Below are 17,453 nucleotides of genomic sequence, written 5' to 3'. Positions count from 1 at the left end.
ACCCAGCTAAAATCAGATTATGGATTAATAATGACCTATTACCCTTGTAAACTTTGAGATATTTACCTCTACTGCCACCGCCGCCATCCTGTTTTCCTGGTCAGCGCGCACCCGACCGGGACTTTCTTCCCCATCACACAACCCGACCTTTCCCCATCGCACGACCCAGAGCTTCTTCCCCATCGCTCCAACCCTAGGGCGCCGCCACCGCCGCCACTACCCCTGAGACCTGCGGCCGGCAGCACAACCTCCATCGAAGATGGCGTCGCAACAAGAGGAGGAGGCGGAGGAACTGTACCAGCAGGATTCAATCCCTGCGAGGAGTGAGCAGGTCTGTGTCCATGGCCATCACGTCGAGTCGGCGAAGCTTCGCCGACGATTGCGGTTGTCTCCCTGCCCATGGATCCAGCGTATTTGGAGGATTGGACCTCAATTTGCAGGCCTCGTTCATGGACCTCTTGCATTCAACTCCAGATGGCGAGAATTATAAAAAAATGACCGTTTAAAAAAACAAAGGGTAAGCATCTCATTGTACAATTTAAAACACGGATTACAGTTTGTATAATCTGACCTCCAATCATGTCCACCTAAATTATTTTTATAAACCAGATTATATAATCTATGTTCATAATCCAGATTATTATAATCTATTGTAGTTTCAAACAGGCCTAACTTTACACAATTTGGTTTAACCTGTTCGAACTTTGTGCACTTGCACTAATGAAGATAATACTGTCATCGGTAAGGAGAAGATGATTAACGCAAAAGCAATCTTGGTGGAACTCTTAAAAGGAAACCCCACTGGATAGTTGCAGATATCACGCTCCCGTAGCTTTGTACAAAGAAGTGTAACCAAAATATCACTTTCAATGCAGTAGCTTTGTCTACAGAATGTACAGTAACACACGAAACACTTCTAGAAGACAAATTGGACAACACACACGCCATCTCTGAATAAGCATGTATGGCAGTGACTAAAAGGATGTACACTTCACTTGCAAAAAATCGCAAATGAGTTAGGTGACCAAACTGCATCGCATGATCAAAAGAAAACAAGCTTCCGCGCACCATCAACAACCTGAAAAAAAGGGCACGGAAGACAAGTGTCAAGACAAGGCCCAACACCAATTAAAATAGTGTGCAACAGAGTAGAACTATGGTGATGTTAGAATAATACAATAGGAAGTCACAATTGAAGTTTTGTTCTAATTTATATCCCCATCATCAATTTTCACTTCATACTTTCTGATAGTTCACGATATCAAACACTACAGTAGAACTTCTCATTACAGACTTTAAAGAAGTGTCTAGAAATGAAGCTGGTCTCTTCTGTTCCTCGTAAATATATTGGGCCCTTGATCTCAATACGTCAATCTTGACATATCCTTGAAAAATATATTGGACCCCTTAGAAGAAGGAAGGAAATCGAAAATAATAATGAAAAACAAAACTCTAACAATTATAATGCATTTCTTATCTGCAGTGCTCGTTTATGTTCCTTCAGAATAGTTTTTTTTTTAACGATCACGGGGGTAGAGGATCCCCACCTGAATATATTGCTCAAAAGCTGCCAAAGCCAAGAGTCACCCCTTGAGCTTTGGCTGATCCAGTTTATAAGGGAAACCGGATCGAAAACCTATTCCTTCAGAATAGTTAAGCATCACAAAAATGAAAATCAATCCTACTTACACTTAGACAGGCGGTGGCTACTTAACAGTACAGTTTTTTCATTCGTTCACACTACCAGATCACACAACCACATAGGAAACTGGAAGACCCTGGGTATGATTCAGTGAGTATTCATACTTACACACTGAGGGTTGCAAGGACACTACGACGATTTTACCCCATCTGCCACTGTACAATCAAAAGCTCAGAAAATAAGTATCGAACACAGAAATGAATCTCATAAGGTTAACCTTTTAGTCCAACGTAGACACGTAGACACTACTCAAGTAGGATAAAATACCTTAAGAACCGGCTCTCCTTGGTTTGATGATGTCTTGGACTCCTTCATAGCTTTAATCTGTGCCCGTGCTGCTCGTCCAGCAGCTGACTTTTCATATTCCTGCTGCCTGAAGTTTAAAAAAACTAAACTGAGACCAGGCTACTTCAGGTTGAGTTAATAAAGTATGAACAGTCCAAAGTTGTAATAGGACTTTGGATTTTGCCAACATGTCTGTTGTAAGCTATAATAGAATCATTATTACCAACATAAGAAAATAAAAATACACAGAAAAAACAAATGGCAGTGAGGGAGGGGGGGGGGGGGGGCTGAAGCTGATGTACAACACATAGATGTTGGAAAGAAATACGCCTGTAAACTAAAAGACCAAATGAATTGGTAGATGTGGTTAATAGATATAAGTGCATGATCTGCACAGTACAAGATAATGCACGACCAAAAAAATCCTGAAAAACAAACTTATTCATTTCAACAACAACAGCGATGACTCGAAAGGAACCGTTGACCAACACAAACAAGCTTATACCGTAAGAAAAAACCAAACAAACTTTTTCATAGAAAAACACAGAAATCTTGAACATGTATACTTGACCACAGCATTCTGAACTTTATTCCCAAGCATAGAGTACACAAGGAGAATAAAATCTTTGTATTACCACACAATTCTGATAATCCATTTATACCTAATCAATCCAACTTAAATCTAGAACCAGATTTGGAAATACATCTTCTGAAATTAGTTCCAGCACCCAGCACAACCAACACTAGGTGATTTGTGAAACAGGATGTGGGAAACCAGAATCACGACTCCAGGAAGAGATAAAAAGCCAAAGATAACAGTCAGCAGAATGTTTGAACAATCGGAGCGACTTGGAATCAGAACGGTCAGACACATACAATTGCTACTCTTAGAATTCGATGAGATGATTGAACCGCCTTATGATAAGTACAATGAGTGGGAAAACGCTTGTCGCAGCACAACCTGCTAAGCTGTACATGCCGACGTGGTTGATAGAGCAGATTGAAAACTTGAAGCCAAATAAATTGCAGATACCACAATGATGTCATCATAGGAATCATTGCTTGAGAAGTGAAGGTAGTACAGAAAACAAAGATCAGCAGTAAGTGCTGATGGTAAGTTTCCTCCAGTGAGGCCGTTGTTGTAGATAACAAGAGAACAAAGAGATGTTGAGAATTTTCTCCATACTGGACAAGAAATGGAAGTTGTCAAAGAAGTTGTTGTTACTTACATACAGCATCGCAAAGACATAGGTAGAGTTCCAGTGAGTACATTTTGTAGACAGGCCTAGCATCAATATTGGGGAAGAATCCGGTCTATCTCAACAGGAATGTAGCCATCTATGTGCTTACTTGAGTATATGGCCATGCAGTTGTATCAATGATGCAGACCAACTAATTCAGTACAAGACAGAGCAGGAATTCAGCTCGACAAGCTCTGCAGGAACGTTGCCATTCAGCAAATTGTCTTACAGCCAGTCCCATCAGCCTTCCTTCTGCAACTGTCTGCTTCACCTGCAAGACATCGTCTCGCTCTAACAATAACGCAATAAAAGAGAGCACGCCATTTTTGGACAAGAAATATCTGAGTAGTGCGGCGCGATTCAACAAGGGGTCAACTCCATCCGGTTCCATGAACTGCTCCAGGGACGAACATTTCGATCCAACCTGGTGAACTCTGGCAGTCTCGAAACCAATCCAATCCGATAAACCATGAACCCAGTCCCGCAAGAATCAGGGCATCCCACCAAGAAACCAGTGCGACACGGGCATGGCCGGGAGTATACCGCGTTGAACGGCCGAATTCTTCGCTCCTACTAACCAAACCAACCTGATCGGCCCGAAGAGTTGGAACCAACAAACTAGGATCAGGATTTGAGCTCCTTGTAGCAGAAGGCGGCGGTTACCTCTTCTGGGCGGCCTCGGCGGCCCTTGCGCGGGCCTCCTGCGCCTCGAGGCGGTCGGCCTCCGCCCGCTGCTCCTTCTGCGCCGCCCCGAAGCACCCGCACTGCCCCATCGTCAACTCCCTCCGCCTTCGCTTGTCGCTAGTTCGTTGCTTGGACTGCTGGTTTCTTTTTGCGTTTTCTGCTTTGGGATATGCGACGATGTGCACAAGAAGATCCGGCGAAAAGGAAGAGGGGCTTTTGGAGATTCTAGAAAGCCGCCGAGGGCCTGCAAGTCAGCTTTTCTTTAACACAAATGGTTTTATTCAGATATACTCCCTCCGTTCCTAAATATAAGTCTTTTAAGCGATTTGACTAGATGTCTACATACAGAGCAAAATGATTGAATGTATATATACTCTAAAATATGTCTATATACATCCGCATGTAGTCCACCACTGAAATCTCTACAAAGACTTATATTTAGGAACGGAGGGAGTAATAACGATGCAACAGTTTGACATAAAAGACTTTGCAAGACAGAAAAATAACAACTCCGTACCGCATAAAACTAACTTGTAATTGAATGGTTAGAAGGGTTGTGGTATTTTAGTCCAGCAAGGTTTAAATCCTGATGCTCGTATTTATACCAACTTGTAACGCTCAAGATGCATTTTATTATAATTTTGGCTCGAGAACCTCGACAGGGATAGAAGGGCATCTCATCATTTCATAAAAATGGATAATATTACAAGTACATATAAAGAAGAGATGATTATATGTAATTGGTTTACACTCACCACAAGCTAAGCATGATCATCTCAATACAAATATACATTCAATCACCATTCAGAAGAACAGGGTCCAACTACAGACGAAATTAAACGACAAAAACGACGTCCATCCTTCGTATCACAGGCTGCCGCCTCGAACGCATCCTATGATCGAGGAAGAAGAAAAACTCCAAATCAAACAATCATCGCTCTCACGTCAAAGTATTGCTTTACTTGTACCTGCAACTCGTGTTGTAGTAATCTGTGAGTCGAAGGGACTCAATAATCTCATTTCCAAACGAGCAAGCTTAATGGGTGAAGTATGGTTAAGTTGTGAGGCTGCAACAAGCACTAAGCATTTATTTGAGTGGCTAACTTACGAGTACAAGAATAAGAAAAGTGATCTATACATAAACGGATGTAAACTACAAATGATTAAGAAGTGATCCTGGACACCTGCTTACGAGTCAAACATAACCCCACTGTGTTCCCTTCTTGGTTCAAACCTCACAAGAAGATACGGTCACAGTTACGCACACAGTTGGTGTATTGTCACGCCCAAGATGCGACCATATCCTCAATTTGGCACGAGGGCCTCGTCAGGGATAGAAGCGCATCTCGTCGTGTCGCAAGAATGGATATCGTTACAAGTACATGTACTGAAAAGAAGAGTTATATAATAGAATTGGCTTACACTCGCCACAAGCTACATCAGAGTCACAACAGTACAGTGCATATACATCAAGAGCAAGAGCAGGGTCTGCCTACGGACGAAAACAAACGAGAACAGAAGAACGACGTCCATCCTTGCTATCCCAGGCTGCCGGCCAGGAGCCCATCCTAGATCGACGAAGAAGAAGAAGAAGAAGCAACTCCAAATGAACAATCAACGCGCTCGCGTCAAGTAACCTTTACATGTACCTGCAACTGGTGTTGTAGTAATCTGTGAGCCACAAGGGACTCAGCAATCTCATTTCCAAAGGTATCAAGACTAGCAAAGCTTAATGGGTGAGGTAAGGTTAAGTGGTGAGGTTGCAGCAGCGGCTAAGCATATATGTGGTGGCTAAACTTACGAGTACAAGAAATAAGAGGAGGAAGATCTACGCATAGCGGACGTGAACTACGGTTGATCAAATAAATGATCCTGAACACCTACCTACGTCAGACATAACCCCACTGTGTCCGCGATCGGAGAAGGAACTCACGAAAGAGACAGTCACGATTACGCACACAGTTGGCATATTTTAATTAAGTTAACTTCAAGTTATCTAGAACCAGTGTTACTCTTGGAGGTTGGAGACTCCTAGGCGGTAGGAGTTCTTCGGAGAGGAATCAATCCGTGTGATTTCCCCCGGAAAAGTTTGTGAGGGTTTGGAAGCCACCTCAAAGGCTTACCACTAGTGGTTGAGAAACGCCTTCGTGGTGTTATCTCAAAGGGAGAATAGGGTGAGCCTTCGTGGCGTTGGTGTGCCTTCATGGTAACATCCACCTCTCTGACGGTGACTAGCTTCCCTCCAAGGAAGTGAACATCGGGATACATCTTCGTCTCAGTGACCTTGGTTATCCTTAACCCTAACTCCTTACTTGTGGTTTACTTGTGTTATTTGAGCATACATACATTGCATATTGCTTGTGCTCATTATATTGTGTTGGCCATTTCTTGTACAAGATTAATCATTCAAGCATACCCTCTATATCCACACGTTCATACTTGCAGCCCTTGATATATCGTGTTGATATAGTGTGATCTAGTATCTTGTGTTGTTCACCTACTTGTCGTGTGATATAGCTCAAGTAAGTTTGTGTAACTTACTTGTGCTTGTTAGTAACTGTATTGTGTCCATCTTGGTAGATCGTGTTGTTGATACACATTGCAGTGCCTAGTGCATTTAGGATTTGTGCTTGACAAGTACCCTCTTAGTTTATTTCCGCATTAGGTTCAAGCCAAATCTGAAGAAGCTTTTAAATAGCCTATTCACCCCCCCTCTAGGCGTCATCGAGGTCTTTTCAAACTCGGGAGAGGGAGGAGGAAACGGGAGGAGAGGGGAATCGGGGGAGAAAGGAGACGCTGGGGAGGACGGCGCTGCGGGAGGACGAGGGACGAGGGGAATCGGGAGGAGAGCCTCCTGGCGCTAGGGATGGGGAGCTCGGCTGCGGCCCAAGTGGCCACATGCTGGGCTCCCTCTTCTTATTTGTTTTTTTAACTTTTAAAACAGAAAATCAAACAAAATGAAAAAGGTTTAAACACAATAAAAATAAATATTTTTGACTCCTTTGAAAAAAAATACCCAAACTATAAAATAGCTTGGGCATTTTTTTAAACGAATAAAAATAAAACCTTTTGAAGAATTAAAATTAAAACCCCTTTTTTAAGAATAAAAATAAACCCCTTTTATAAATAAAATGAGACTCTAGTTTTTTTGAAATAAAACAAAAGAAGAAATAAAAGAAAAACCCGATGGTTGCCCCCACATTTGATAAAAGGATTTTTTAAAAGAAGACAAACTTTTTAAATAGGGGTTAAAATGGAAACTTTAGCAAAACCACAAAAAATGAAATAAGAGGGGAGAGAAGGGGAGATAAGGTTTTAGGTCCGCGGTGCAATAGGGTTTGAAGTGGCTCTGTTGCACCCACTCTCATCACACCAATGAACAATGCCACACACAAGGCACTAACACCCACAACAAGGAGCAACAAGCAACATCGACAAAACACAGTTGACATGATGCCATGCATGATGCGATGATGCAAACTAAATGAAGATGCAACAAATAAAACTAATCACCCGACGAAAATGGAAATAAAGGGGAATCTTCTGGGGCATCGGTCTCGGGCTGTCACAACTCTCCTACACTACAAGAAGAAATCATGGGTTGAAAAAAATATCTCATGATCATAGAATTGGTGGGTTTAATTATCTCATTCTTGAGAGGAAAACTCTTCGAGGCTCCTACACTAACAAGAATGCTATAACACCACCTCAAAGGACAAAGGAAGAACAATGCACTGGAGATGCAAGAGAAAGAATACTTGAGGTACTCCAACAGAATCTTGAAGAACACTTGAGAATGAATTACATCCTTGAAGAACCACCATGACGAGCCTCTGTTTCAAACGGACGATGCAAGATATGAAGGATGAAAATAATAAGATTATGACCTTGCCAAGATTTAGATGAAGCTTCACAAAGAGATACTTGATAAAACTTGGAACTCCGGAAAAGAAAAGATAAGAACACTTGAGAAAAAGGAATTGATAGCAAGAGCCACTCCGGAAGAAGAATTGAAATCATTATGAAACAGGAATAAGAATTATGTTATGCTAATCCTTCATCAAGTTTAATTGATGACAAGCAACGGATTTAGCGTAGTACTTATTCCTCTAGAAATGAATCTTGAAGAGGCAGAGAGATAAGCACCACCTGAGGCAGTCTTGAAGGAAGCACCGGTAAGAATTCACAATTGAATGGGAATACCACGAATTAATGGAGATACATGAGAACGAATAGATCACAAGCCACCTGCGAGAAAACTTGAACAAGGCACCGGATAATCGAGAGACGAACGAAGAGACAACAATTGAGAAGAATTGAGGATGAAAGCTGAAAGCTGAGAACGAAGAAATCTTCTGAAATGATGGCCTTCGGAGGATCGAGAATGAATACAACTCAGAAAAACACCGGATGGCAAGAAAGAGATTACTCATGATTGGGAACAATTCAAGATGGTGGAACAAAGCTGAAATAATGAATCTTCAAAAGAATGAACCAAGATTTGAGAGAAACGCTCCTTCGAATTAGCAAGCTGAGAATGATGACGAGAAACAACACCAAGAATTAATGAGACGCTCCAGAATAGAGAAGAATGAAAGGTTGAGCCAAATAAGAGAATTAATTCTAATTGATCCCGAAGAAGGAATATGACTGATGAAATCCATACTTACGTCATAGCTGAAAATAATTAATGATCTCCGAGAAAAGATTAAAAGAGCCAGGAAAGATCCTGGGAAAGAACCTATGGGTTATGGGGCCACTCAAAGAAACCACCGTTAGAAAAGATTGCTTGAAAGATTGATATTGCACCGGTATGAAGAGAACTAGATGAGGTTAGCACCTCGAAATAATTAAAAGAATTGAAAACACGAAACTCCCGAGATATCTTGAACACACCGGATAGAAAGAGAAGAATGAATAACAAGATAGGCGGAAAAGAATTTCCAACATGGGAAAGAATTACAGGGATGAATAGATATGATGACACGGATAACTGAATTGAATTCACCGGAAAAGATGACAAGAATGAATAAATATGAACACGAAGCTCCTGAGAATGTTCACAAAGAACCACCGGGTAAGAGAGAAAAGAACAGACAGCGGGAGCACAATGAAAAGAAAACTCTTGGATGAAAATTGGATCAGTGAAGAAAAAGGGTGGGAGGGCGGGGAAAAAAAAGACAACTTGAGACAGATGAGACAAACTCCGGAATAAGAATAGAAAGATTGATCTGCAAAAACTAGAGAGGATTGAATTCAGTTGCAGAGAAGCACGCCGGTTGAATGGAATTGATACGATGACTCCGGTTGAAAAGGAATTGACATGACAATCTGATTTGAGGAAAAGGAGTAGTACTCTCATAAAAATACGAGAACACCACTTAGGAAATATCTGAAATCACCACTTGGCATCGAAGCAACTCGAATTACCATATTCAACAAAAACAAAGGGATGAGGCTTATGAAACAAGCCAGAACAAACTCATGAGAGAGATTTCCGTTTGATATTTTCGTGGACACGATCGCACGGGCTCGATCCTTACAGTAGACATCAAGTGCAAGGCAGTGCACCCGACATACAAAGCGTCCCCGAGTCGTAGCAAGCTACAAGGACTCTTTAAGACACAATGAGAACCGCTGTAAGTCGACCATCAACAAACGAATCCACTAGATGTCGAACCCCAACCTAACATCATGCATTTGTTGGAAGACTGTCCTATAAGTAACCAATTGAATTCCCACCTAAGAATTCCCGAAATTTCTGGTCATGCAATCTGGTACACGGATACAAGGAGTAATAATCACACAACTCCTATGCTAACCCGTCACTTGTATCACATCCGTCAACACACAACCAGAATCTCGGACCTTCATCTACAACAGACCCTCGTGGTCACAATGATACAAAGTATGGCAGTACTCCCGAACAATCTGCACCAGTACTGGGGACATTGGGGTTATCTCGCCACTACTAGTATTGAAGCAATTACGAACATCCTTCGTTTTGAGATACTAAGAAATCTGAATGATAACGATGTGCTCGAGAATCCCCTGGAGCTCAACTCCTCGGAAGAAAATCAAGTCAGACAGGAGGCACCAAGACAGAACTCCGTCACATCGGCATCATATAGATCCCAAGAATATCCGCATGATCCTAAATTTTTTTTGAGTGAGAAGAGGAGTAGAATTAAATTATTACGTCAAGATTCCTCACGAGAGCATAGAAGAGGAGAAAAAAAGAATCCTACTCTCCGATATATAACTAGACTCAAAGTAGTTTTTCACTAGACTCGACTCGGCCAAGTTCGATCAATCAAGGGGGCTCCTAGGTCGGTACTGCTCTGATACCAACTTGTCACGCCCAAGATGTGATCATATCCTCAATTTGGCACGAGGGCCTCGTCAGGGATAGAAGTGCATCTCGTCGTGTCGCAAGAATGGATATTGTTACAAGTACATGTACTGAAAAGAAGAGATATATAATAGAATTGGCTTACACTCGCCACAAGCTACATCAGAGTCACAACAGTACAATACATATACATCAAGAGTAAGAGCATGGTCCGCCTACGGACGAAAACAAACGAGAAAAGAAGAATGACGTCCATCCTTGCTATCCTAGGCTGCCGGCCTGGAACCCATCCTAGATCGATGAAGACGAAGAAGAAGAAGCAACTCCAAATGAGCAATCAACGTGCTCGCATCAAGTAATCTTTACCTGTACCTGCAACTGGTGTTGTAGTAATCTGTAAGCCACAGGGGACTCAGCAATCTCATTCCCAAAGGTATCAAGACTAGCAAAGCTTAATGGGTGAGGTAAGGTTAAGTGGTGAGGTTGCAGCAGCGGCTAAGCATATATGTGGTGGCTAAACTTACGAGTACAAGAAATAAGAGGGGGAAGATCTACGCATAGCGGACGTGAACTACGGTTGATCAAATGAATGATCCTGCACACCTACCTACGTCAGACATAACCCCACCGTGTCCTCGATCGGAGAAGGAACTCACGAAAGAGACAGTCACGGTTACGCACACAGTTGGCATATTTTAATTAAGTTAACTTCAAGTTATCTAGAACCAGTGTTAAACAAAGTTTCCACGTTGCCACATAACCGCGGGCATGACTTTCCGAAAAGATTTAACCCTGCAGGGGTGCTCCAACTAGTCCATCACAAATTACCACAAGCCGCATAGAAATCCTCAATCACGAAGCTCGCGATCTCGTCGGATTCCCTAGTGGAAAACCTCAACTCTGAGATTACCCAAAGCATCACCGGAATCCCGATGCACAAGATATTCTGTCAAAGGTAAAACTAATCCAGCAAGGCTGCCCGACGTGTCGACGATCCCGATAGGAGCCGCGTATCTCGTTCTCAGGACACGACGGATGGGTCATACTAGGAGAAACCAAACCTCGGGTTTCCCTGCGGTAGCCCCAACGCTATGAAGGGGCTGTCAATCCCTTATAGATTGTTTGCCAAGTGAGAACTGAAAGCAACAAAGTAACAAAGCAAAGTAAAAGCGAGAGTGGAAACGATAGGTGTGAATAGACCCGGGGCCCGTAGTGTTCACTAGTGGCTTCTCTCATGAAAGCAAGTAGACGGTGGGTGAAAGAATTACTGTCGAGAAATTGATAGAACCACGCAAAGTCTTGACGTTATCTATGGCAATGATTATATCTATAGGCATCACGTCCAAAACAAGTAGACCGATACTTTCTGCATCTACTACTATTACTCCACACGTCGACCGCTATCCAGCATGCATCTAGTGTATTAAGTTCATGAGAACAGAGTAATGCCTTAAGAAAGATGACATGATGTAGATGGACAATCTCATCTCTACGATAAAATCCCATCTTGTTACCCTTGATGGCAACAACACGATGCGTGCCTTGCTGCCCCTTCTGTCACTGGGAAAGGTCACCACACGGTATGAACCCAAAACCAAGCACTTCTCCCATTGCAAGAATCATAGATCTAGTTGGCCAAACAAAACCCAAGACTCGGAGAGACTTACAAGGATATCAAATCATGCATATAAGAAATCAGCAAAGACTCAAATAAATATCATAGATAATATGATCACAAATCCACAATTCATCGGATCTCGACAAACACACCGCCAAAGAGGATTACATCGGATAGATCTCCATGAAGATCATGGAGAACTTTGTATTGAAGATCCAAGATAGAGAGAGAAGAAGCCATCTAGCTACTAACTACGTACCCGTAGGTCTGAAGTGAACTACTCACGAGTCATTGGAGGGGCGATGATGTTGATGAAGAAGCCCTCCAACTCCAAAGTCCCCTCCGGTAGGGCACCGGGACGGGTCTCCAGATGAGATCTCGCGGAAACGGAAGCTTGCGGCGGTGGAAAAGTTATTTCGTGGACGCCCTGATTTTTTCTGGATTTTTAGGGAATTTATAGGCCAAAGACCTAGCGCAGGGGAGCGCCAGGGGGGCCACAAGATTGGTTGTCGTGGCCTCCCCCTAGCCGCGGCAACAGGGCTTCTGGGCCCCGTGTGGGCCCACTTGCTTGGCCCTCAAGCCTCCCGATCTTCTTCCATCTGGAAAAAATCATTTCGGGGATTTTATTCCGTTTGGACTCCGTTCCAAAATCAGATCTGAAAAGAGTCAAAATCACAGAAAAACAGGAACTCGCACTTGGCACTGAGTTAATAAGTTGGTCCCAAAAAAGATATAAAGTTAAACAAATCATCCAAAGTTGACAAGATAACAGCGTGAAACCATCAAAAATTATAGATACGTTTAAGACGTATCAAGCATCCCCAAGCTTAACTCCTGCTCGTCCTCGAGTAGGGAAGTGATAAAGAATGATTTTTTTGATGTTTTCATGCTACCTAGCATAGATGTCCTTTGTAACTCCTCTTATGTGACGTGAATGTTCAGATCCATTAGATTCAAAACAATAGTTTGCTATTGACGCGGAGACAATAATAATTCAAGCAAACTAGCAAGGTAATCATGAACTTTCAAAATGACAAGGCCAAAAGAAAGTTATCCCTGCAAAATCATATAGTCTGGCTATGCTCTATCATCATTGCACAACGAATTTAAATCATGCACAACCCCGGTATTGGCCAAGTAATTGTTTTCACACCTTTACTTTCTCAAACTTTTTCAACTCTCACGCAATACATGAGCGTGAGCCATGGTTTTAGCACTATAAGTGGTGTGGAGTGTGGTGGAGGTTGCAAGACAAACAAGGAGAAGATGGTCACATTAACTAGGCATATCAATGAGCTGTGGAGATGCTCATCAATAGATATCAATGTGAATGAGTAGGGATTGCCATACAAATGATGCACTAGAGCTAAGAGTAAGTGAAAGCTCTTAAAGAAAACTAGTGGGTGTGCATCCAACTTGCTTGCTCACGAAGACCTAAGGCAAATTTGTGGAAGCCTATCATTGGAATATACAAGCCAAGTTATATAATGAAAATTTCCCACTAGCTATATGGTGGTGACAAAACGAGAGACTCTCAATCATGAAGATCATGGTTCTTAATATGCAGAAGTGTGGGAAGGTGGTAGCATTGTCCCTTCTCTCTTTTTCTCTCATTTGTTTTGGATGGGCTCTTTGGCTCTTTTTTTTTGGTGGGCATCTTTGGCCTGTTTTATTTTCTCACATGGGACAATCTCCATCAATGATGATCATCACACTTACAACTCAAAACTTAGAGCAACGATGACTCTATATGGAATGCCTTCGGTAGTGTACCGTGACAATGATCTAGCGTGGCATGGACATTAATGGAAACATCATGCTAGCTATCTTACGATCATGCAATGGCAATGTAGACGTGGTGGCACATGTCATGGTGGTAGTTGCATGGCAATATATCTCTAAATGACTTTGAAAAAGCCATAGTAGGTAGGTATGGTGGCTGTTTTGAGGGAGGCTATTGGTGGGTTTTGTGCACCGGCGAAAGTTGCACGACACTAAAGAAAATAGTGATGGTGGAAGGTGAAAGTGCATCTAAACCATGGACTCAACATTAGTCATGAAGAACTCATATACTTGTTGCAAAAGTTTTATTAGTAATCAAAACAAAGCATTCAACGCATACTCTTAGGGGAAGGGTTGGTAGGTATAAATCATCGCACGATCCCGACCGCCACACAAAGGATGACAATCAATAGACTAATCATGCTCAGACTTCATCACATAGCGGTTCACCATACGTGCATGCTACGGGAATCACTAACTTCAACACAAGTATTTCTAGATCCACAAAACCTTACTAATATAACTTCAATATTACCATAACCACAACTCAAAACTAGTTGAGATGAATCAAACTTCTCTAACTATTCAATGCACATGAAGGTGGAAGTTTTCGTATCCCTTTGGATAACTACCCCTTTTGAGACTACTTTCATAGCATGGATCAACTACCAAGCCATGCACCGCCGTGCTATAAAAGATATAAGTGAAGCACACAGAGCAAAAGCAACTAGCTCAAAAGATATAAGTGAAGCACATGTGAGCTGAATTGTCTACCAAAGGATATAAGTGAAGCTCGACAAAATCACGGTGAGGGCATGTCTCTCTATCTAGGTGTGCAGCAAGGATGATTGTGACACAACAAAAATAAAAGACTCCTATGATACAAGATGCTCCAAGCAAAACACATAACATGTGGTGAATAAAAATATAGCCCCAAGTAACGTTACCGATGGATTGAAGATGAAAGAGGGGATGGCTTCCCGGGGCATCCCCAAGCTTAGGCTTTTACGGCATCCTTGAATCATCTTGGGTGCCTTGGGCATCCCCAAGCTTGAGCTCTTGCCACTCTTTATCTTTTTGTCCATAAGAACTTCACCAAAAACTTGAAAACTTCACAACACGAAACTTAAACAGAAACTCGTGATAACATTAGTATAAGAAAGAAAACCACCACTTCCTTAGGTACTATAGCAAACTTAAATTCTACTTATGTTGATGTTGGGTTACTGTATTTTCAATCTTCCATGGCTAATACCCCCCGATACTATCCATAGTTTCATCAAAATAAGCAACCAACTCAACAAAAACAGAATCTGTTAACAGCAGACCAGTCTGTAGAAATCTGTATACTTCGTATTATTCTGTTACTTCAAAAATTCTGAAAACTTTCGAAAGTCTGAAGAATTTGTGTAGAAATCAGAATCAAAAAGAATCAACTCAAAATCTCTTACATAAAAAAAAATGAAAATTCCTTTCGTGAGCAGAAAGTTTATGTCTTTTCCAGCATGACCAAACGATCATCCCCAAGACTAATCATAACGGTTTTGCTTGGCACAAACGCAAAAAGAAACACAAAAAACACAATCATAACAGAATTATGAAAGTGTGGAAAACACAAAACAGAAAGAAAAAGGATAGATTCGTTGGGTTGCCTCCCAACAAGCGCTATTGTTTAACGCCCTTAGCTAGGCAAAAGATGATGGAATCACGTATAGTCATCCTTGGTGCTCAAACCATAAGTAGCCCTCATCATAGATTCATAAGGAAATCTTATTTTCTTTCTAGGAAAATGCTCCATGCCCTTCTTTAGGGGAAACTGAAATCTAATATTCCCTTCCTTCATATCGATGATAGCACCAATAGTCCTTAGGAAAGGTCTACCAAGAATAATGGGACATGAAGGATTGCAATCTATGTCAAGTACAATGAAATCCACGGGTACATAGTTATTATTTGCAACAACAAGAACATCATCGATCCTTCCCATGGGTTTCTGGACAGTAGAATCCGCAAGATGCAAATTAAGAGAACACTCTTCAATCTCATGAAAACCAAGAATATCACATAAAGACTTTGGAATCGCGGAAACACTAGCACCCAAATCACACAAAGCATTGCACTCATAGTTTTTGATCTTGATTTTGATAGTAGGTTCCCACTCATCATGAAGTTTTCTAGGTATAGAGACTTCTAGTTCGAGCTTCTCTTCAAGAGATTTCATCATAGCATCTACGATATGCGCGGTAAAGGCTTTGCTTTGGCTATAAGCATGTGGAAAGTTTGCAATGGATTGCATCAAAGAAATGCATTCAAACAAGGAGCAACTATCATAATTGAATTCCTTGAAATCCAAAGTGGGAGTTTCATTACTACCCAAAATTTTGATTTCTTCTACTCCACTCTCCACACCTTTATCATCAAGATAGGTGAACTCCGAATCATGGGGGTGTTTTTCAACCAATGTGGATTCATATCCAGCCCCTTCATCAATAGGTTTGACACGTGAAAAAAAATATTCAAGAGGAGTCACATCAAGCACTTTAAGATCTTCGTGATTTGCATCACTAGAATGCACCCTTTTAAACCATTCATGCCTAGCGCGAATTTGGGCGGTTCTTTCTTTGCTCTCATTCATGGAGACATGCATAGCTTTCAAAGTTTCATCCAAGTTGACCTTTGGAGGAGCACATCTAACTTTCAAAGCATCAATATCAGAAGACATCCTATCAACGCTCTTAGGCAAATCGTCAATTTTGATTAGTTTTTCCTCTATGGACGCATTGAAAATCTCTTGAGAGTTGATGAACTCTTTGATATTACTCTCTAAATCAGAGGGTAATTTGTTGTGATTTCCATAAGTATTGTTGTAGGAATTTCCATAATTGTTAGAGGAGTTACTAGGAAAAGGCCTAGGAACATAGTTTCCTCTAAAAGCATTGTTGTTGCCAAAATTGTTCCTACCAACAAAATTAACGTCCAAACTAGCGTTGTTACTCTCAACGAAGGAAGATAGTGGCATGTCATTAGGATCTAAAGGAGCGTTCCTACTAGCAACCAAATTCATCAACTCGTCCATCTTAGCACTAAGCGAGTTAATTTCTTCTATAGCGTGTACCTTTTTGCTAGCAGGTGACCTTTCAGTGTGCCACTGAGAGTAGTTGGTCATGATATTGTCTAGGAGTTTTGTAGCGTCTCCTAACGTGATTTCCATGAATGTTCCACCTAAGGCGGAGTCCAAGATATTGCGAGAGGCAAAATTCAAGCCAGCGTAAAAGATTTGTATAATCATCCACAAACTCAAGCTATGAGCGGGACAATTTCTAATCATTAACTTCATCCTCTCCCAAGATTGTGCAACGTGTTCATGATCAAGTTGCTTGAAATTCATGATATCGTTACGTAAGGAGATAATCTTAGTCTGCGGAAAATACTTGGATATGTAAGCATCTTTGCACTTATCCCAATAATCGATACTATTTTTAGGCAAAGAAGAAAACCAAGTTTTTGCGTGATCTCGCAACGAGAAAGGCAAAAGCTTCAACTTAATCACGTCATTATCCACATCTCTTTTCTTTTGCATATCGCAAAGCTCAATGAAGGTATTGACATGGGATGCGACATCTTCACTAGGAAGGCCAGAGAAATTCTCTTTCATAACAAGATTCAGCAAAGCTGCGTTGATTTCATACGATTCCGCACTAGTGGCGGGAGCAATCGGAGTACTAATAAAATCATTATTATTGGTACTCAAGAAGTTGCAAAGTTTGGTGTTTTCAGCCATGATGACTT

General features: G+C 41.6%; 1 protein-coding gene across 2 annotated transcripts; it reads right to left on the bottom strand.

Annotated features, from left to right (window-relative positions):
- Positions 1-756: 756 nt before the first annotated feature.
- LOC123398497 lies at positions 757-4,143 on the bottom strand. Of its 2 annotated transcripts, XM_045092960.1 has the most exons (4): positions 3,892-4,128; positions 1,970-2,075; positions 1,811-1,857; positions 757-1,078 (listed from the first exon to the last, which is right to left on the bottom strand). In XM_045092960.1, the coding sequence occupies exons 1-3, from the start codon at positions 3,999-4,001 to the stop codon at positions 1,843-1,845; spliced, it is 231 nt and encodes a 76-aa protein (XP_044948895.1). In that variant the 5' UTR covers positions 4,002-4,128; the 3' UTR covers positions 757-1,078; positions 1,811-1,842. The 2 variants fall into 2 exon arrangements, with proteins under 2 accessions (XP_044948895.1, XP_044948894.1); XM_045092959.1 differs by lacking the exon at positions 1,811-1,857 and having other exon boundaries at positions 3,892-4,143.
- Between the last annotated feature and the right edge of the window lie 13,310 nt (positions 4,144-17,453).

This window comes from Hordeum vulgare, chromosome 5H (assembly GCF_904849725.1).
Source record: "Hordeum vulgare subsp. vulgare chromosome 5H, MorexV3_pseudomolecules_assembly, whole genome shotgun sequence".
NCBI lineage: Eukaryota > Viridiplantae > Streptophyta > Magnoliopsida > Poales > Poaceae > Hordeum > Hordeum vulgare.
Note: the sequence above shows the minus strand (reverse complement) of the source record. Positions and strands in the feature narration are given on the sequence as shown.